At 34.0% G+C, this 22,320-nt stretch overlaps 1 protein-coding gene across 1 annotated transcript; it reads left to right on the top strand.

Moving 5' to 3' along the window:
- Positions 1 to 2,524: 2,524 nt before the first annotated feature.
- LOC114469159 (uncharacterized) lies at positions 2,525 to 20,534 on the top strand. The gene is made up of 18 exons (XM_028456381.1): positions 2,525 to 2,535; positions 3,428 to 3,463; positions 3,551 to 3,598; positions 3,766 to 3,801; positions 3,878 to 3,925; positions 7,601 to 7,636; positions 7,733 to 7,780; positions 8,895 to 8,942; positions 11,304 to 11,333; positions 11,905 to 12,003; positions 16,552 to 16,590; positions 16,656 to 16,703; positions 16,792 to 16,839; positions 17,731 to 17,778; positions 17,889 to 18,066; positions 18,136 to 18,234; positions 20,108 to 20,182; positions 20,272 to 20,534. Exons 8-18 carry the CDS (start codon positions 8,905 to 8,907, stop codon positions 20,452 to 20,454), a joined length of 885 nt encoding a protein of 294 aa, XP_028312182.1. The 5' UTR covers positions 2,525 to 2,535; positions 3,428 to 3,463; positions 3,551 to 3,598; positions 3,766 to 3,801; positions 3,878 to 3,925; positions 7,601 to 7,636; positions 7,733 to 7,780; positions 8,895 to 8,904; the 3' UTR covers positions 20,455 to 20,534.
- The last annotated feature ends 1,786 nt before the right edge of the window (positions 20,535 to 22,320 follow it).

Raw genomic sequence — 22,320 nt, forward strand, 5'->3', positions numbered from 1 at the left:
CAGCTCTGTTATCATTTTTCTTTGGCAGGAGATGGCAGGAGTTGATGTTGTCAGGGTTCAGGACAATGTCCTTCGACTCCAAGTAGTCAATGACCTGTTGTTCAATCGATTTTGTTTCTTCGTCACTCGCGTAACTCCTGGGTTTTATCTTTAGGCCTGTGATGATGACATCTTTCTCTCATCTCCTTGACCTCTTCCAAACCCAGATCAGGTTCTGGAGGGCCTCCATGCAGTTTCTTAACCATTTTTTCTTTTCGTCTTGGGCCCAATTTTTCAGGCTGTTCAGCTGTAGCCAGCTGTAGCCAAGGTCGTGTTATCGGAGCGAGTAAAAACACGTCTGCTCTCTCCAAAAGACCAGAGAAACAATGTTTTATAATTGTTGTTGGCATTATGCGCCATGCCCAGGGACAACAGTCTGACACATTAATAGAAATGTTCATTAATGTCTCTGTCAAATAAACTAATAAATAAATACCAGAGGTTTTCATGGTGCACTTAGATGTGAAACAAGCAAAACAAAGTTACAATGTCTTTCCTGTTTGTCTAAGTAACTTCAAATGATTTTTGGAAATCACAATGTAACTGTGCACACGTGAGTCTGATCATGTTTAAAGTTTCAGACAGTAGTAAATGATCTGGGTTTTGCAGATTGAGTAGAGTTTGTTTGATTGAGCGCTCACACATTAAATAATTAAAATAACATCCAGGATTTCTATCATGTTATGATTATATTCCTGTGTCATTATTACAGGATGTTATTAGATCGTTACACTGCGTTTTTAACATTTGGAGTGACACATACATTTTATGGTAATCATCTGTGAAACAACAATTTAACACACATTGAAGAAAAAAAACTACATTTAAGGTGAAAAGGAGTAAAAGAGCTCCACCCCTGTCAATAAACACAACATTTTAAATTAAAGGTTAACAAATAAACCCTTTGACAATCAGGAGACAAAATGCACAAATAAATGAGGAAATTAATATATTAACAAAATACACAAAATGAGTATCAAAAAACAATGGGAATATTTAACAAAATATTAATTCAAAGAAATACAAACATTCATACACATGCGAATATGAACATGGACTGTAATCATGGTGGCATAGAGTAAAGTGAGAACAGACATGAAGTAATTCGATATAATATAGGAAGGACTTATTAATGGATAAGATGTTTTTTATCTGCTTATTAATAGTGCAAGCAGATGTATTACATTTTTCAAAAGAATTGTTCACTTTGGTATAAAAGCATGACATTTGGCACAGGTACTCTCTAAGGGATACTATTCTGGAAAAAGCCGTTTGCCCACTCAAAAATTCAAGATGGTGGCCATTTTTCAAGATGGCCACCATTGCTATTCAATGGGTTATTATATAACCAAAAAATTGCTTGGATCGGGTCAAACAAGGTGTCAGCGGAAAGGTGTGGTCTCCCAAGTCCAAATATGTGCATCCCCCCCGAGTAGAGTCAGGACTGCGCCCCCTAGAGGCAAAACACTCAATCACCTCATAAAACTTGGGAAAATCCAAAAATGCTCAGATCTGTTTTCGGTTAGAGGCTGAATTGCGCCTGCAGGAGGCTGCGTAAGTTTGGTGTTTTCCTGCACCATGGGTAACCTCGATCAATGAGAAAATTAAATTAATGAAAGGGTAGATATAGAGAACAGTTATTGTCATTACTGTGTCTTGTACAGTATGATTGTATATTTAAAGAAAAAGTTGGGAAAAAAAATAGAAAAGTGACGGAAACATCCTGGTTACTATCCATAAAGTTATGTAAAAAACAAATATATCTGATAGATGTTTAGCTTCATAAAATGGTAGAATAAAATAAGTTGTACAAAGTGGAGCTGACGGAGCAAATTTGTCTGAATCTTAAAAAACCTTTTCTGATTAATACATAATTTATTGAGACAGGTGGATGTGACCATATTACAATAATTTAGATAGGAAATAAAAATCTTGTAGTATGAAGTTAAATGAGCATAATTTTCATCTTTGTAGTTCTTTGCAAACAACGTCTATATGTGATTTGACCAATTAAGTCTTTTGTCAAATAATATTTCCAAAAATGTAATGATATTTACTTGTACAATTTTAGATCCATTTGCTTGCTGTTTTGTTTATTTCTTTGTTAAGTGTTGAAACGATTTATAGATCAAAGATAGTTTATAATTTGCATATTCTATCAAGAGATGAAAGTTATTGTGAGTTTTTAAAGAGTGGTGTTTAGTCCAATGAGTCCAATATTTGATCAAAAAGCAGCGTTTTACAATTAAACATGACGACTTTCTTCTGATTTTTATGAACAGGAAACGAGAGATGGAGGAGGAGCTTACTACGCTGAGGTAAAAGAAAAATAAAAAACATGAATGCAAACTCTGCAGAGGGATATTACTGAAGACCAATCAGATCTCAGAGCTGAGCTACTGTCCTAATGTGTCAATTTGTCTTTAAATCCAATTATTTTGATTTACAGATTGACACTGGAGGAGAAAGACAGAGAAATAAATCTTTGCAACAAAGGTAAACATATTCACTCACAGTTTTCCTGTTACTTGCACATTTATTTCATCTTAATCACAGTTTTTAAGCAGCTCTAACCTCTGTAATGAACCAGACTCTGGTCTCAAAACACCAACAAATAGATATTCAATTTAAACAATTTCAGATCAGAGCAATGCGGAATCCAAATGAAGGTCAAGGTCACACAAGGCAACACAGTGAAAGAAAATGTCGTTCAATGGTACCAGTCTGAGCACTGTATTCAATGTGTGGCCAAGTTATAGGAAAAAAATATTTATTTCGTTTTGGCTGAGCCTCGTCGTACTGAGAGCGTCTCACTATGTGCACTTTTCTGAGGAGTTCTTGACCTTAAACATGACGTTGAGCGAAGGTCAAGGAAATGATGTTCAATGGTACCAGTGGCCAAGTTATTGGGAAGAAAAAAAAAATAATAATACATATATATATATATATATATATATATATATATATATATAGGTCGACTGCACATCCTTGACATTGCCCCTATGAGATGACATACGTGTAATTAGTGCTGCATTAATAGACTCGGAAGAGTTCCATGACGAAGGAGTTGCAGAAGAAAAATAATAAGAACTCCAGTTAGCTAACATAACTTGGTGCTAGTACACAAATCACCAAATTAAGGAGGGCAAACTACAAAACTAGTACAAATAAACTATATAGGAAGTTTACAAGTTATGAGAATCACCTACTGTCATCAATAGGCTATGGATAGCCCTTTAAATGAATGGATTCACATGTTCCATATGAAGATCAGCACTTAGACCTGCAGATATTATTATCTATAGAGATAATTATTATTTATGAAGTTATTGTGTGATTATAATGAATCTGAATGAAGCTTCTGTCCTTTCTTATTATTATTTATCAGTAAAGGAACATTGGAGGAACAGCTCAAATTGACGAGGTAAACACATTAAACATTAATGTGAAACTAATACAAGATACATGAAGCACTGTAATGCATTTGTATTCTATATGTTTCATTCTACAGATCATCTTTGGAGCATAAAGATGAGGAACTACAGTGTGCTAATAAAAGGTAGAGTTTAATCTCAACATTGACCTTTAGAAACAAGAGATTTAAGGCTGTTTGATGCTCTTCTGTGGGATTCCTGTGAGAAAATACCACTACTGTAGAGTGTATTATATTTATGAAGTTATGATGTGATTATAATGAATTGGTCCTTTCTTATGATTATTCATCAGTAAAGGAGAATTGGAGGAACAGCTCAACTTCAAAAGGTTAGTGTGAAAGTGATATAAGATACGTTAAAAACTGTAATGTATTTATTATTCCATATGTTTTATTATTCTACAGATCAGCTTTGAACCAAAGAGAGTATGAACTACAGTGTGCTAATAAAAGGTAGAGTTTAATCCCAACATTGACTTATTTAGGCTTTAATGTTTGTACAGTACCAGGCAGGGTTGGTGTCAATTACATTTTTCAAGTACAATTACCTCTTCAATTATCCATGGTCAATTACAACTCAATTACGATTACATTAACTGGCATTTTTCCAATCACAATTAAAGTCAATTACGATTATGTTTTCAGTTACTTAAATTCAATCACAATTAATCACAATTACTGAGCCTTTAATAAATAAGCCCATAAAATGTAACCTTATTTTGAAAATCCTCAGAAGAAGTGACTTGATCTGAAAACATATTTTAATAATTGTTACTTTAACTACGTATGTGTAAGACATAGAAGTGTATCATGGTTCCACAGGTTTTGCACTTAATTAAATTGTAATTGACCATTTTTATAGAATTTCAATGACAATTAAAATTACAAAGTCAACTAGAATATTTGCATTTCCTGAAGAAAATGCAGGTGAGGATGCAGGTGTTGGTCCACGTCGCACTGCATTAGTTTAGCATTAGCTAGCATTAGCATGCATTAGTATAAGCTAGCATTAGCTTGCATAATCATTAGCATTATCTAGCATTAGCATTAACTAACATTGACTTTAGTATTTGCATAGCATTAGCATTAATCTACATTAGCATTATCCTAGCAATAACATTAAACTAGCATTATCATTAACCTAGTGTTAGCATTAGCCTAGCATTAGTATAGCATAGCATTAACCTAACATTAGCATTATCCTATCAATAACATTAACCTAGCATTATCATTAACCTAGTGTTAGCATTAGCCTAGCATTAAAATAGCATTAGCATTAGTTTAGCATTAACATTAACTTAGCATTACCACTAACCAAGCATTACCACTAACCTAGCATTAACTAAACATTAACCTAGCAATAGCACTAACCTAGCATTAACTAAAACATTAACCTAGCATTAACTAAACATGGACAATAAGGTTGAAATGCCTCCTGTATCCTCACTATTTATCTGAACTCAATTACAATTAAATTACGATTACAACAGAAACTGTTGACCACAACCCATTTGAGAATTCCTGTGAGAAGACCATTATTACAGCGTGAATAATATTTATAAAGTTATTGTGATGTGATTATCATTAATCTGTTCTTTCTTATGATTATTTATCAGTAAAGGAGAATTTGAGGAACAGCTCAGGTAAATACATTAAACATTACTGTGAAACTGATACAAGATACAAGAAACTGCAATATATTTATATTCTACATGTTTTATTATTCTACATGTTTTATTATTCCTCAGATCAGCTTTGAGACAAAGAGAGTATGAACTACAGTGTGCTATCAAAGGTAGAGTTTAATCCCAACAATGACCTTTAGAAACTATATCATATTTAGAATGTTTGCACAGTACCAGGCAGGGTTGGTGTCAATTACATTTTTCAATTACAGTTACCTCTTCAATTATCTATGTTTGATTACATTGACCGGCAATTTTTTTCTAAATCACAATTAAAGTAAATTAGAATGATCTTCTCATTTGCTAAAATTATATTACAATTAACCACAATTATTGATCCTTTAATAAATAAGCCCATAAAACGTAACCTTCCTCAGAAGAAGTGACAGGCAAACTTGATCTGAATCATATTTTAATAATTGTTTACTGAAACTACGTATGTGTAAGACATATAATTGTAACATGATTCTACAGGTTTCACGTTTAATTAAATTATAATTGACAATTTTTATAGAATTGATTACAATTTCAGAGTCAACTAGAATATTTACATTTCCTGAAGAAAATGCAAGTGTGGATGCACGTGCTGGCCCGCATTGCACTGCATTAGCCTAGCATTAGCCAGCATTAGCATGCATTAGTATTAGCTAGCATTAGAATTACCTTGGATTATCATTAGCATTATCTTGCATTATCATTAGCATTATCTAGTAATAGCATTGACTTTAGCATTAGCATAACATTAGCATAACATTGGCATTATCCTAGCATTAACCTAGCATTAACAATAACCTAGCATTAACATTAACCTTGTGTTAGCATTAGCCTAGCATTAGTATAGCATTAGCACTAACCTAACATTAGCATTAATTTAGCAATAACATTAACCTAGCATTAGCATGTACCTAGTGTTAGCACTCGCCTAGCAATGACATTAACTTAGCAATGGCATTAATCTAGCATTAGTATACCATTGGCATTAACTTAACATTAGCATTAGCATTAACTTAGCTTTAGCCTTGGATTAGCATTAACTTAGTTTAGCATCAGCCTAGCATTACTACTAACCCAGCAATATCATTAACCAAGCATTACCACTAACCCAATAATTAGCACTAACCTATTATTAGCATTAACCTAACATTAGCAGTAACTAAACGTTGACTTATAATTAGCATATTAACCTAGCATTAGCACTAACCTAGCATTAACTAAACATGAACCTATTATTTGCACTAACCTAGCATTAATTAAACATTAGCCTATTATAATATTAACCTAGCATTAGCACGAGCAGTAACTAAACATTAACCTATTATTAGCATTAGCCTAGAATTAGCACTAACTTAGCATAAACTAAACATTAACATATTATTAGCATTAACCTAGAATTAGCACTAGCAGTAACAAAACATTTACCTATTATTAACATTAGCCTAGAATTAGCACTAACCTAGCATTAACTAAACATTAACCTATAATTAGCATTAACCTAGCATTAGCACTAGCAGTAACTAAACATTTACCTATTATTAGCATTATCCTAGAATTAGTACTAACCAAGAATTAACTAAACATTAACCTAGCATTAGCACTAACCTAGCATTAACTAAAACATTAACCTATTGTTAGCACTAACCTAGCGTTACCTAAACATTACCTAGCATTAGCAATAACTTAGCATTACTAAACATTAACCTATTATTAGCATTAACCTAGCATTAGCACTAGCAGTAATTAAACATTAACCTATTATTAGCATTAGCCTAGAATTAGCACGAACCTAGCATTAACTAAACATTAATCTATTCTTAGCATTAACCTAGCATTAATACTAACAGTAACTAAACGTTTACCTATTATTAGCATTAACCAAACATTAGCACTAACCTAGCAGTAACTAAACATTGACTTATAATTAGCATTAACCTAGCTTTCGCCCTAACCTAGCATTAAGTAAACATTAACCTATTATTAGCATTAACCTAGCATTAGCACTAGCAGTAACTAAACATTGACCTATTATTAGCATTAGCTTAAAATTAGCACTAACCTAGCATTAACTAAACATTAACCTATTATTGGCATTAACCTAGCATTAGCACTAGCAGTAAATAAACATTAGCCTATTATTAGCATTAGCCTAGAATTAGCACTAACCTAGCATTAACTAAACATGAATCTATTCTTAGCACTAACCTAGCATTAACTAAACATTAACCTTGCATTAGCTAAACATGGACAATGAGGTTGAAATGCCTCCTGTATCCTCACTAATTATCTGAACTCAATTACAATTCAATTACGATTACAACAGAAACTGTTGACCACAACCCATTTGGGGATTCCTGTGAGAAGATCATTATTACAGTGTGAATAATATCTATAAAGTTATTGTGATGTGATTATCATTAATCTATTCTTTCTTATGATTATTTATCAGTAAAGGAGAATTTGAGGAACAGCTCAACTTCACAAGGTAAACACATTAAACATTAGTGTGAAACTGATACAAGATATATTTATATATTTATATTCTACGTTTTATTATTCTACATGTTTTATTATTCTACAGATCAGTTTTGCAACAAAGAGAGCATGAACTACGGTGTGCTAATAAAAGGTAGAGTTTAATCCCCCATTGTTGTAAACACTGTATGTACTATATTTTTTGCGGCAGCTTTTCAGCCTGATGTACTTTTTCACATTCTATCTTGTTTCTTAATTTATTCTACTAATAATTCTTGTTGTTTGCACTGATTGAAGGACTTCTGTAATGTTGTACTTGTTGCAATGATAAATAAAGTTATATTCATTTCATTTACCATTAGAAACAAAGTTAGGCTCTAATGCAGAGTTCGGCAACTATTATCACCACAAAATTGTGTTTATTTGATCAGAGGGTCACGTGATCAACATTCACGACTCAGCATTTAGAATATAGAGTGACCTGAGCATTAATACAGGAAAGAACAGAGTTTTTATAGTCATTTTGTGTGTTTTTCTGTCATTCTGTGTGTGTTTGTTGTTGTTTTGCTCATTGTGAAGCATTTTGTGCATTTCTGTAGTCCTTTTGTGTATTTTTCCTGTAAAACATATGTTTTTGGAGTCATATTGTGTATTTGTATCATTTTGAGTTTTTTTAGTAGTAATTTTTTTGTATTTCTGTTGTCGTTTTTCTTTTTTTTGTTAGTGCTGTGTGTTTAATTATTTTCTGTTTTTCTCTTGTCTTTTACTGTATTTTCCTGCACTGTTGTAATTTTTTGTGTTTTTTTAAATCTATTTTGCTCTTGTTTTGTGTATTTTTCTCTGTTTTTGTATTTTTACTTTGGGGCCGCATAAAATTAGACTGAGGGCCGGAAGTGGCCCTCGGGCCACAGTTGCATATTTGTGCTCTAATGGATGCACAACGTTTGTACTTTCATTTTCACTTTTGTGTTAAAAAGTTCACTGTTGCGATTGTGAAAAGGAATCGTAATAAGTTTTAATAATTTTCTTTTATTATAAACTTTTCTTTACACAACCTTTTAATGTAAAGCAGTCTTAACAGTAGCTCATTGAATTTTCTGTTCTTTTTCAAAATAAAACACACGGGTCAATACTCTGATACTAGTGCTTCCTTGTATTTGGTAGAAATAATAAAAAACTTTGTCCTTCTATACATAAATAATGAGTTTTGTTTACAGTGACTATGATGACGCTTAATTTTTTACAGAATTGTTTGATATTTCACACAGAATTCAAGATATGGACGAAAATTACATGCAGCAATTTCAGGCGATGAGGTAATGTTTTTTAATCTGTCTTAGAATGGATGTAATAATGACTATAAATGAGTGTAAATGATTGTTTTAGTGGATAATGATGATAATAATGATGGTTTTTAATTGAGGTTGTGATTGTGCTCTCACTCACTATTTCTCAGCTCTGCTATGAACCAAAGAATCAAAGAGATAGAGTCACAAAAAACAAAGGTACTGAAGCTACGATTAAAGAACGTTTTATTTTCTAGAGAGGCCATCAGACCTCATCTGATTTCCTGTTGATCATTTCTTCTTCTCTGTCTTTTTAAATATTTTTTTTGCATTATTATTAATAATTATATGTATTGTTTTGGTACTCCTGTAAAAATGTACTTATATATATATATATATATACAGTATATATATATATATACACACACACACACACACACATAAGAGGGATGCTGAATGTGATCAGAAAATATGTAAATTGGCAGAGCTTTGTTATTGGCTTATTTTTTTATTATTTTCTTGGTAGTTTCGTGGTATATAGAAAAATAATACAATATCTGTAGGTGGCAAAAGTACTAGTCTCTAGTACTCAAGTAAAAGTATAAATAAATAAAAAATTATCTGGTAAAATTATTGAAGTTCTCTCCTACTTGAGTAAAAGTAAAAAAGTACTAAATGTACTTAAATAAAACAATAATAAGTAAAACAATGTTCCTTCAATAATAAGATGGTTTTTAAACCAGCAAAATGAGTTTAACATGTTTAAGAACTTGTAGAAAACTAGTACATGGCAATAAATTCAATCTGTTACCTTTGAACACCTGGAGAATTCAGCACAAAAAAAAATATGCAAATACTCAGTTTAACATTTTTTAAAACTTTAAAATATTAACTATAAAACTAAGGGACCTGTACAACAGAAAAAAAGCTCAAACTACCAACATTTTTCATATCGTCTAAAGAGAATCATGTTCTCCATGTGGAACGGAGACGTGACCTTTGTGGTCGCCTCCAGTTTCGCGGTTGTTGGTTTGCATCTTTTTTACGTTGTTACGTCATCTTTGAAAAAGTAACAAGCTCATTTTTAAAATGTAAGGAGTAGGAAGTACAGATCTTTGTTTAAAAAAGTAAGGAGTATAAGTAAAAAGTCACCAAAAATAAATAAAACTCAAGTAAAGTACAGATACCAGAAAAAAACTATTAAGAAGTTTTATGACAGTTACCAGTTTATGACGTCACATGGTGACAAAGCACTAATAAACTGTTACTGGGTCACTATTGCAGCTAAATACCTGTTCTACTTCTGCTTTTTACCTGGTTGATATTCTGTGTACCACGGTTGTGTGAGAGTTACATTAAGTTATTGAAAAGAAGACGAACAATTAATTTTTTTCTTTCAAGATTTTACTGAAAGATTTGAAGTCGTCAGCTGTGAACTATGGTTTTGGTCTTTTAACACAGCAAAAAAAATGCTCATCATCAATCATTAGTTCTTTCTATAGCTATCGTAAAGTGTAGCTGTAGTGCAAATTTAAATGACAAAAAACTGTTTAATGTATTACCAATAAACATGTGTGCACCTTTTTATAAAAAAAAAAGCTGCTTGACGAGCACACACCCAGTGCTCCAGCAGCAACACACACAAATATCCATCCACCCATTTTCTGAGTCGCTTTGTCAGCACACACAAAACACGTCACATTTCCTCACTCCCCTTCATATTTCTCCCACATCATTCATTTATTTCATTCATCTCTGTTTTCCAAACTGTTCACATGATCAGCGATAGCTGCACATTTCACTGCCCTGTTTTATCTGCGTATATATTCTCATATCTTCAAATATTACACATCCTTACCAGTATTTTATCGATGATATGACGGCTCTGAGCGCTGACAGGTGGAGACGGGGCGGAGTCATCTCTGTTAGCCCGTTAGGCTAATTGTGACGCTGAGTGGGTGCAGGGAGGTTCACAAGAAGCAGGAAGTTGGTGAGAAAAGTGATATTTAATCCTCTCCTAACATACAACCTTTATCACTGAGGGAGGGGCTACACACGGCTGCTGAAAAACTATACTTCACACAATAGAAACACACCTGGTACGCCTCTACCTCCCACAATGCACCATTTATTTAAAGCAACAGGCAGTGCAATCAATGAACGTGCATCATATCTTGATCAAAATGGTGACTCCATAATTTATGTCCCAAGGTATACAATCATTCTAAAATGTCCTTTTATGTGTTAAAAAAAAAGAAGGTGCACATGTTTTATTTATTGGTAATACATTAAACACATTTTTGTTAAATACATTTTCACTACAGGTACAATTTAGGATATTAAATGAGTATGACTGAGCTGGACTATTTCCTCTTTGATATCTTTCAACAGCAATCATATGGACAAGGAAACAGAGAAGAGGTAAACATGCCTCTCTATGTGTCTGTCTATCTCTATGTGTCTGTCTATCTCTATGTGTCTGTCTATCTCTATGTGTCTGTCTATCTCTCTATGTGTCTGTCTATGTCTGTATGTGTCTGTCTATCTCTATGTGTCTGTCTATCTCTCTATGTGTCTGTCTATGTCTGTATGTGTCTGTCTATCTCTATGTGTCTGTCTATCTCTCTATGTGTCTGTCTATGTCTGTATGTGTCTGTCTATCTCTATGTGTCTGTCTATCTCTCTATGTGTCTGTCTATGTCTGTATGTTTCCAATAACACATGTTCCTGTTGGGTTTCGTGGTTTTCTGAAGCTATAGTAAACTTCTGAGGCTACAGACTCCTCCCTCACTTCCTTTCTTTTCTTTTCCTGAGAACAAAACAACAAAAGCACTTTCTCACCTATTATATTTCAACCTTCAGTAGTCAGATATTAAATTGAATTGTGAATTAAATTAAACTAAATGAATAGAATAGAAACCAGGCCAAGTGTTTCAGGATTAAAATCTCTTTTTGGGCCCTTTGTTTCTTTTTATCTCCTTTGCCAAATCAGCTCCACACTAACTCTAACCCAAACCATCATCCAGAAAGTCTTTTCAGTCTTCCTCTCCATGACTACAAGTTGGATCTGGACACAATGTCACAGAGACAGGTATATGATATATATCTGATATATATCTGTGTGACAGGTTTCATTCATGGAAAATTACACCAACCACATCTTTTAAAAGAGAGTCTGTACTGTAAATGTCATCCTAACGTACTACTCACACTAACGTACTACTCATCCTAACGTACTACTCACACTAACGTACTACTCATACTAACGTACTACTCACACTAACGTACTACTCATTATAGCGTACTACTCATACTAACGTACTACTCATACTAACGTACTACTCATACTAACATACTACTCATACTAACGTACTACTCACACTAACGTACTACTCATCCTAACGTACTACTCATATTAACGTACTACTCATACTAACGTACTACTCATATTAACGTACTACTAATACTAACGTACTACTCACACTAACGTACTACTCACACTAACGTACTACTCATATTAACGTACTACTAATACTAACGTACTACTCATACTAACGTACTACTCATACTAACGTACTACTCATACTAACGTACTACTCACACTAACGTACTACTCACACTAACGTACTACTCACACTAATGTACTACTCATACTAACGTACTACTCACACTAACGTACTACTCACACTAATGTACTACTCACATTAACGTACTACTCACACTAACGTACTACTCATACTAACGTACTACTCATACTAACGTACTACTCATTTTAACGTACTACTAATACCAACGTACTACTCATACTAACGTACTACTCACACTAATGTACTACTCATATTAACGTACTACTCATACTAACGTACTACTCATACTAACATACTACTCACACTAACGTACTACTCACACTAATGTACTACTCATACTAACGTACTACTCATTATAACGTACTACTCACACTAACGTACTACTCACACTAACGTACTACTCATACTAACGTACTACTCATATTAACGTACTACTCACACTAACGTACTACTCATATTAACGTACTACTAATACCAACGTACTACTCATACTAACGTACTACTCACACTAATGTACTACTCATATTAACGTACTACTAATACCAACGTACTACTCACACTAACGTACTACTCACACTAATGTACTACTCACATTAACGTACTACTCATACTAACGTACTACTCATATTAACGTACTACTCACGCTAACGTACTACTCACGCTAACGTACTACTCATGCTAACGTACTACTCATATTAGCGTACTACTCATATTAACGTACTACTCACACTAACGTACTACTCACACTAACGTACTACTCATACTAACGTACTACTCACATTAACGTACTACTCATACTAACGTACTACTCATATTAACGTACTACTCACACTAACTTCCTACTCACGCTAACGTACTACTCATGCTAACGTACTACTCATGCTAACGTACTACTCATATTAACGTACTACTCATATTAACGTACTACTCATATTAACGTACTACTCATACTAACGTACTACTCATACTAACGTACTACTCATGCTAACGTACTACTCATACTAACGTATTACTCATACTAACGTACTACTCATACTAACGTACTACTCATGCTAACGTACTACTCATATTAACGTACTACTCATATTAACGTACTACTCACACTAACGTACTACTCACACTAACGTACTACTCACACTAACGTACTACTCATCCTAACGTACTACTCATATTAACGTACTACTCATACTAACGTACTACTCATATTAACGTACTACTAATACTAACGTACTACTCACACTAACGTACTACTCACACTAACGTACTACTCATATTAACGTACTACTAATACTAACGTACTACTCATACTAACGTACTACTCATACTAACGTACGACTCACACTAACGTACTACTCACACTAACGTACTACTCACACTAATGTACTACTCACACTAACGTACTACTCATACTAACGTACTACTCACACTAACGTACTACTCACACTAATGTACTACTCACATTAACGTACTACTCACACTAACGTACTACTCATACTAACGTACTACTCATATTAACGTACTACTAATACCAACGTACTACTCATACTAACGTACTACTCACACTAATGTACTACTCATATTAACGTACTACTCATACTAACGTACTACTCATACTAACATACTACTCACACTAACGTACTACTCACACTAATGTACTACTCACACTAACGTACTACTCATTATAACGTACTACTCACACTAACGTACTACTCATACTAACGTACTACTCATATTAACGTACTACTCATATTAACGTACTACTCACACTAACGTACTACTCACATTAACGTACTACTAATACCAACGTACTACTCATACTAACGTACTACTCACACTAATGTACTACTCATATTAACGTACTACTAATACCAACGTACTACTCACACTAACGTACTACTCACACTAATGTACTACTCACATTAACGTACTACTCATACTAACGTACTACTCATATTAACGTACTACTCACACTAACGTACTACTCACGCTAACGTACTACTCATGCTAACGTACTACTCATATTAGCGTACTACTCATATTAACGTACTACTCACACTAACGTACTACTCACACTAACGTACTACTCATACTAACGTACTACTCACATTAACGTACTACTCATACTAACGTACTACTCATATTAACGTACTACTCACACTAACTTCCTACTCACGCTAACGTACTACTCATGCTAACGTACTACTCATATTAGCGTACTACTCATATTAACGTACTACTCACACTAACGTACTACTCACACTAACGTACTACTCATACTAACGTACTACTCATACTAACGTACTACTCATGCTAACGTACTACTCATACTAACGTATTACTCATACTAACGTACTACTCATACTAACGTACTACTCATGCTAACGTACTACTCATCCTAAGTGTGATGTCTAAATGAGTATGTAGTGCGTTCACATCAGATAGTATGAATTGATTGAGTAGGTGAGAAATATTAGGATGTATACTATATGGGGACATTTTTTAAGTATGCACGGTGGGCAGAGTAGTCATACTCAACCCTCCCATGATGCATTATGAGCAGAATGTAAAATAGTCCTGGGACCAGCTTCAAGATAAAAATCAAACATCCCCTCTTCAAAATAAAAGCATCTCTTCTTGTCTTTCATTAGTTTTTTTTTTTTTTTAACTCTTTTGTAAATAGGGCTCTTATTTTGAAGTTAACATGAAGTTTAGTCAGTAGACCAATGGAGGGTCTCTGAAAATGTGTGAAATATGTGAATGAATTGTCTAATCATAATATAGTATATACTAGACAGTATATACTATAGTAGACAGTATATACTATAGTATATACTATAGTAGACAGTATATACTCATTGTTGAGTTCGTAGTGGATAGTACAGTGTGCCATTTTCCAAAATGGCACACTGTACTTTACACTATGACTAGTGTACCCACCATGCATACTTGAACAATGTCCCCATATAGTATACAACCAGGTATTTCTCACATACTCCATTTTTTCATACTAGCTAATGTAAATCTACTACATAGTACATTAGTATGACATTTCAAGCACAGCTGTTCTTCTTAATATACAGAAATAAAAATGTCTGTCAGTCAGATTTTTCTTTGATGCCGTTGTCCTGTTCCGACTTGTCCTGTGACTCAGAGGTTTTATTCTGACTGGTTTAACCAGCTGAGCTCCTCCCCTAGTGTCTTTATATGAAACTATTCTAGCGCGTTGACATACCTGCACAAAGGATCACCTGGTAGTACGTTCTACTGCACATTGATCTGTTTCTGCACTAGTGTCTTTATCAAAACATCACATTTCACCATTTTTTAGCATGTGTGCAGACAGTATGTCATCTAAGGTTAACACTCTGAGAATATTTATGCAACATTAATGCTGTTCAATGCTGGATACAAGGGAAAGGGAGTTAAGGAGGGTAATCAATGCAGGTGAATTAGGACATAGACATATTAGGGCCACATTAGAAATGAACAAAAATCTGGGTACTGCGAGATTAAAGTTGTAATATTTCTAGAATAAAGTCATAATTCTATCAGAATTAAGTCATAATTTATTAAAGTCGTACATTTATTAGTAATATTTTGAGAATAAAGTCATAATTTTATGAGAATAAAGTTGCAATTTTATGTGATTAAAGTTGTAATTATATTAAAATCATAATTTTATGAGACTTAAGCTATATGTTAATAAATACAGCGCTCAGAATTCCCTGTTGAAGTGAACGCAACTAACGTTGATAGTCCTGAAGTCGACCACTTCCTGCCACTTCCTCCTCCACAATAAAAGAGGCTGTTTGTTCCAAATCAGTCTGGTTCTTTGGTCGGAACAAATGCAAACTCATGAAATTATGATTTATTCTCAAAATATTATGATTATTCTTGGAATATTACAACATTAATCTCATAGTGCCCAGATTTTTACATTTTAATGTGGCCCTAATTTGCCATCATATGAAATCATCGCACATGGTTCCCATAATGTTTCATAGTACTGTACCTAGAGAAAACACTAATGAAACCGTTCTATATATTTTCAGAATTAAACAGGTGGAAAACCATTGGCAGAACCAGCTGAGGTAAATATTAGTTATCTGAGTACACGTGTTTCCTCCTCAGTAACACAAACATTTGACCTCCACAGGGCCGTTCAGGAACAAAGATGCAAAGAAAAAGACGACCACCATATCAGGTGATGAGTATCAGCCATTAATAACTGCTGAGTCACATGACATCACAATAACACAACGAAACACATCAAACTGTGATCTATTCCACAGACTGATGGAGATGGAAAAACACTTCAATGAAAAACTTCAAGAAAAAAGGTAAAGTGTCCAATCACACGTGAGTAATGAAACACGTGGGTTATAGAACACAGTAGTTCCTCAGGGCTCTATTTTGGGCCCCCTACTCTTCAACAGTCACATGTTCCCATTGACTCAGACACTAAAAAACAATGAAATGAGCTATAATTATGCCTGTTTACATAATTATATCTCCAGGTGTCGATAGACCACTACAAACCCTGATAACTTGCATTGATTAAATTAATAATTGGATGTGTTTTCTTCAGTTAAACAAAGAGGAAACAGAAAATTGTAGTGTTTGAAGCCAAAGAAGAAAGAATGAAAGTAGAGTCACAAAGAAAGTGGATCATATATACAGTAACTCTACTTCTTATATATTTACACTGGATTCCAATCAATCAGAGAATCAACTATAAAATACTGCTACTGGTTTATAAAGCGTTACATGGTACAGGACCAAAATACAAACAAACCTTCTTTATGTTCCCAGAACAAAAACAAAACACGGAGAAGCAGCGTTTTGGTTGCTATGACAATCTATGGACACCAAAAAACGACAAAGCATAAGCAGATTGGTGCAGAATGCTAATTTAAGTATATGTGTATATACATATATATATATATATACTGTATTTTTATACTTCTACACTTCTTCTTGTACCGCCACCTTATTTCAAGCTGTTTTCTCAGTAAAATATGAGTTTTCACTGTGATTTTAACCATTTAGCTAATGTCAGAATACACACGGTACTAACTGAAGATTAAACTTTGGTTAATTGTGAGTGTAGCTCTTGTTTGTGTATGTCCCCTCCCCCCTCTCGCTCTCTCTCTATATATATATATATATATATATATATATATATGTGTGTGTGTGTGTGTGATTGATGTGTTTTATTTTCTAATCTCTAGATGTGCTCTGAATCAAAAACAAGAAGAGCTGCAGTCCTTTAAAGATCGGTAAAGTCCCTCAGTTGAATTATATGAAAAATAATAATGATAATAATCATCCTGTCTAATGACTCAAAGTACCATAAGTATTAATAACGTTCCTGTTTTCTTTCCCGTAGAGTGGCAAACGATGTGGCTCTTTCTATACAGACGGGGAACACAGAGAGCATGAACAACCCAGTGGGTAAATTCAGACTAAAGGAAATGTACGATGATCTCATCCGACAGTGGCCCAAGATTAAAAACAGTCTGAAGTCAGGAAAAGACACTCCGCCTTCAGTCAAAGCTATGATTCAGGTACGTCATGTTTCACTCAGCTTAGTGTGAGGTGTTCTTCTGTACCCTGACTTTCCTCTGGGGTCACAGAAAACCTTTGAAGAAACATCTGATGCAATGGAGCAGAAGAAGAAACAGATCGATGAGGTGTTTGGATTGAATGACGGAGTAGAACCAACTCCTCAGAGGGTAAGAACACCATCAGCAGTGTCATAAGGTGCATTTCCATGTGCAAAATCTAAATAGCGCAAGAAAAACTAGTAATGGAAAGAAAAAAGTTTTTTTCTCTTTTATGAAGAGGTTTTTCAGACGTTTTGATATTGAAATGTGTCGCTAAAGTGCACCTGGTCACATGACCACTACTGTATGAGTAAACATGACGGGGTACGTGTGGACAGCATTTCTTAGCATTGGACTTAATAATGATTAGTGCTACATTAGACGTGAAACAACAAAGGAATACAGAATGTTCTAAGGAGGTTCTGAGCGTCCGTCCTCCTGCAGCGAAGACTCGTGGGATCAGATTTCACAACAGTTGCGAGGCTCCTCCCCCAAAACAGCCTTCAATGGAAACATGTTCAAAGACATTTAGAGATATCGCTTTTATTTTGCAAAAATCTGTAATTGAAGCACAACCAGAGACAGTCAGCTGTGAGAGCAGAGAGGAGACCCCCCCCCCGGGCCCCCCACCTCTGTGGATGTGTGCAAATAAAGATACATTAACACGTGATATTCATATAAATACACAATAAAAAAAACACCATGTGATATCTGCTCATTATAATCAATCAAACAAATCAAATTTATTTATAAAACATCTTTCTAACAAATTCAATTGTAGATGAAAATGCTTCACAGAAATGTGCTTATGTGGTTGACCAAAGTTAAAAATGATAAAAAGGTTTAGAGACTAATGCACACAGAAGTAATTTAATAATGTAAAAATATTGAGCATAAAAAAAAACAAGAAAAGACATAAAAGCCAGACTGAATAAATAAGTTTCTATAGATTGTGATACGCTCAGCTCCTCTCAGACCCCAGGGATGTCCGAAGTTGACTTATAAGTGATTCGTGTTTGGCCAGCTGCCCATATTTGACATTGTTATTTTTATTTTTTGATATTTTTCAAATTATAAAAATGAATGTAATACAATACAGTGATTTATAAGAAAAAAAATCTAAATCTGATGTCGAATTATATGATTTTTCTTGAGTTTTAAAGGATGGTTCAAGACGGTGGACAATGTAGTGTTTGGATAATGTAGGCGGGGCATGTTGTGTCCCATTTTGTTGAATTTATATTGCACTGTGTCTTTGAAGACGTTTAGATGTTTCATTTTATGCCAAGAAATGTTCAATTTCAAACTACTGTAAGTGTTTATTTTGTACAGTGATGTTATTGGTAGATTTAAGTTCATGCCCTGGAACATGAATGTTTAGTTTAACCCTCCACTGCTATTCATTTTTGGCCCTTTAATGACAATCATTTGTGCACCCCTGCTCTACAGGTTGTTCCACTGCGTTGGAGAATATAAAAAACTGAAAGTTAACCATTTAGTGCTTTATGAACTAATAAAATAATATTAAAATCAATATGAAAAATAACAGACAACCAGTGCAGTGATTTTTAAATATCAGTAATATGTGCTGTCCTTCTGGTATTAGTCAAAACTCTTACTGATAAACTAGATTTATGAACATCAAATCACTCAATAACAGCTTTTAGATCAAATCTGACACTGTTAACCTTCAACAATAGAGAACAAAATTGAATTATAAACATTTATTATTATTATTAATATATTTATGAAATGATATAAAAAATATATTGTATATTTAACAGAATAAAGTTCAATTATAAATGTAATCATATTTAATGTTTTTTTACCTTTATCCCCACCACAACATGTAATATTTTCATTTGATTCTTATTTATTTATTTATTTTACATTTTTTATTGGTGGTTTCTGTGCCTTGGGGTTTATTTCAATAAAAAGATGAACCTTGGCTAAAAAAAGGTAGAAAAATACTGACTTAAACTGGTCTACGCTGTTGTTTCAGCTCGAGGAATACAAACTATCAACGATCCACTATCTTCAACTAAACCTCTACTATCATAGGAAAGCTGGATCAATGGTGGGTTTAAAGTCATTATTATGAAATATATTTAATATGAACAAATCACAGAGACATTTAGTTTTGATTGACGTGTTTCTTTTCTTCAGCCGTGCTTTGAGGACCCTCAGGATGTGATGGATTATGTGCGTTCCCAGTGTTCCTGGTTGGGTAGTTTAATGGCTTTAAACAATCCTCCTCTTCAGCCCGACTGGGACAACCACGACCCCGGGATGAACGCCTGGGACATTTTCCCACGGAAACTCAGGTCTTCCTCATTCACAGTCCTGTAGAGCAGGTGTTCTCAACCTTGGGTTCTCAACCTTGGGGTCACCAGATGCCTTCAAGAAATAAAGAATATTTTTTGGAACAATTTGAACCCATTTTTTCGTATTTTTACACTTTTTCTGCAACGACACCAAACTTGCTTTATTTTATCCTATTTTTGTCACTTTTTCTTGCCATATTTTTGCTCTTTTTAATGCATTTTGCAACAATACTCCCATTTCTGACACTTCTACATTAAATTTCAATGCCTTTTTCACAAGTTTTTTGTTTTCCACTTTCAAGACGTTTTCAGCACTTTTTATGAACCCTTTCCACCACATATCACATACTGTATAGTATGTTGTAATATTTCATGGATATTTTTGCCAATTTATCCCCAGTTTAAACTAATTGTTCCAATATTGACACTTTGAACCTTTTTGCTGTCTATTTTAACTCTAATTTGCGACTTTCTTTCAACCAATTTCTGTGATTTTAAAAATCCCATTTCACCACCTTTTCCTCCATTTTTGGTCACTTTGAACACATTTTAATTTTGATTAAAACAAAAACTTACATCTTTAAGATGACTAAATACTAGGGCACAAATGTTAATAAACTAAAAGCTAAAAAGGTTGAGAACCACTGCTGTAGAGGAACTACTGTCTGACATCTGTCCACCACGTACGTGTGTGTGTGTGTGTGTGTGTGTGTGTGTGTGTGTGTGTGTGTGTGTGTGTGTGTGTGTGTGTGTGTGTGTGTGTGTGTGTGTGTGTGTGTGTGTGTGTGTGTGTGTGTGTGTGTGTGTGTGTGTGTGTGTGTGTGTGTGTGTGTGTGTGTGTGTGTGTGTGTGTGTGTGTGTGTTGCTTTAAAGGTTTTTAGAATGTATTTTATTCTGATGGCAAACTGTTGGTTGAACATTATTTTCATGGAAATATCTTGTTTTTACTGTAAGGCTGAAGTTATACTGTATCACTGCTACTGTTTGATTGGGAAATGTATGAAATGAAACCCCTGGTGAAAAAGGTGTGAAACAAAAACGTGAGAGCAACTCACATTTTATAACCTCTAGTGAAACTTCTTATTACGACCTCAAGATCTAAGTATTTTATTTCACCTTCCAATTTTCTGTATTGATCTAAAAGTGATGACATCGTTTGTAAGTTTGTTATATAATGTAAATCAGGGAAGATGCACCACTTTTAATGTATGCAAATGAAATTGAATGAATCAAACAATGATGGATGGGGAAAGCTCAGTGATTAAATGTTTTATGGTCTGTACAGTAAATGATTTATCTCTACATATGGACTTTGTGTCTTTATTTACTATGTAACCATCGGGTCACCTTTGAGGACCAAACGTGTACCTTCTGCTTATTCCATTTTTTTAATTCTCATTCAGTTTAAAGCCTAATTATGAACCTTGGCCAAGAGTACGGTTTACATTTTAGGACATCCTCAGGTATCAGGAAAACCTGTCATTGGTCAGACTGAAAGGACTCATGACTCAGCAAAACCTTAGTCAAATTACACAGCCTCACTTCTAATTTGAGTCGGTCCACTTTAGTTTGACCTTTTGATTCTGCTGAAAGTGAATCCTGTCTATATATATATATATGTGTGTGTGTGTGTGTGTATATATATGTATGTGATTTGCAGCTCAATTTAAGAGAAAAAGGCTCATCTAAAGAAATTTGATATTCACACAATATTTTCTTCAACATGCTTCATTGTCTGTGAAAGTGACTGCGTTGATGATTAATTGAGTTGTTGAGGTGAAACTGTTACTTTGATAGTATGAGGTCTGTCACCACATGAACCAAAGTGTTAGAAATAAAAGATAAAGTATATATTTTACAATGTTTGTCTGGTAAACTCTGATCCTCTCAC

Source organism: Gouania willdenowi, chromosome 9 (assembly GCF_900634775.1).
Source record: "Gouania willdenowi chromosome 9, fGouWil2.1, whole genome shotgun sequence".
Classification (NCBI taxonomy): domain Eukaryota; kingdom Metazoa; phylum Chordata; class Actinopteri; order Blenniiformes; family Gobiesocidae; genus Gouania; species Gouania willdenowi.

Coding starts and splice junctions, on each gene's coding strand:
- LOC114469159 (XM_028456381.1), top strand. CDS start 8,905: ATGGACGAAAATTACATGCAGCAATTTCAGGCGATGAG. Junction 18,067..18,135: donor CAGTCAAAGCTATGATTCAG/GTACGTCATGTT, acceptor CTGGGGTCACAG/AAAACCTTTGAAGAAACATC. Junction 18,235..20,107: donor TAGAACCAACTCCTCAGAGG/GTAAGAACACCA, acceptor CTGTTGTTTCAG/CTCGAGGAATACAAACTATC.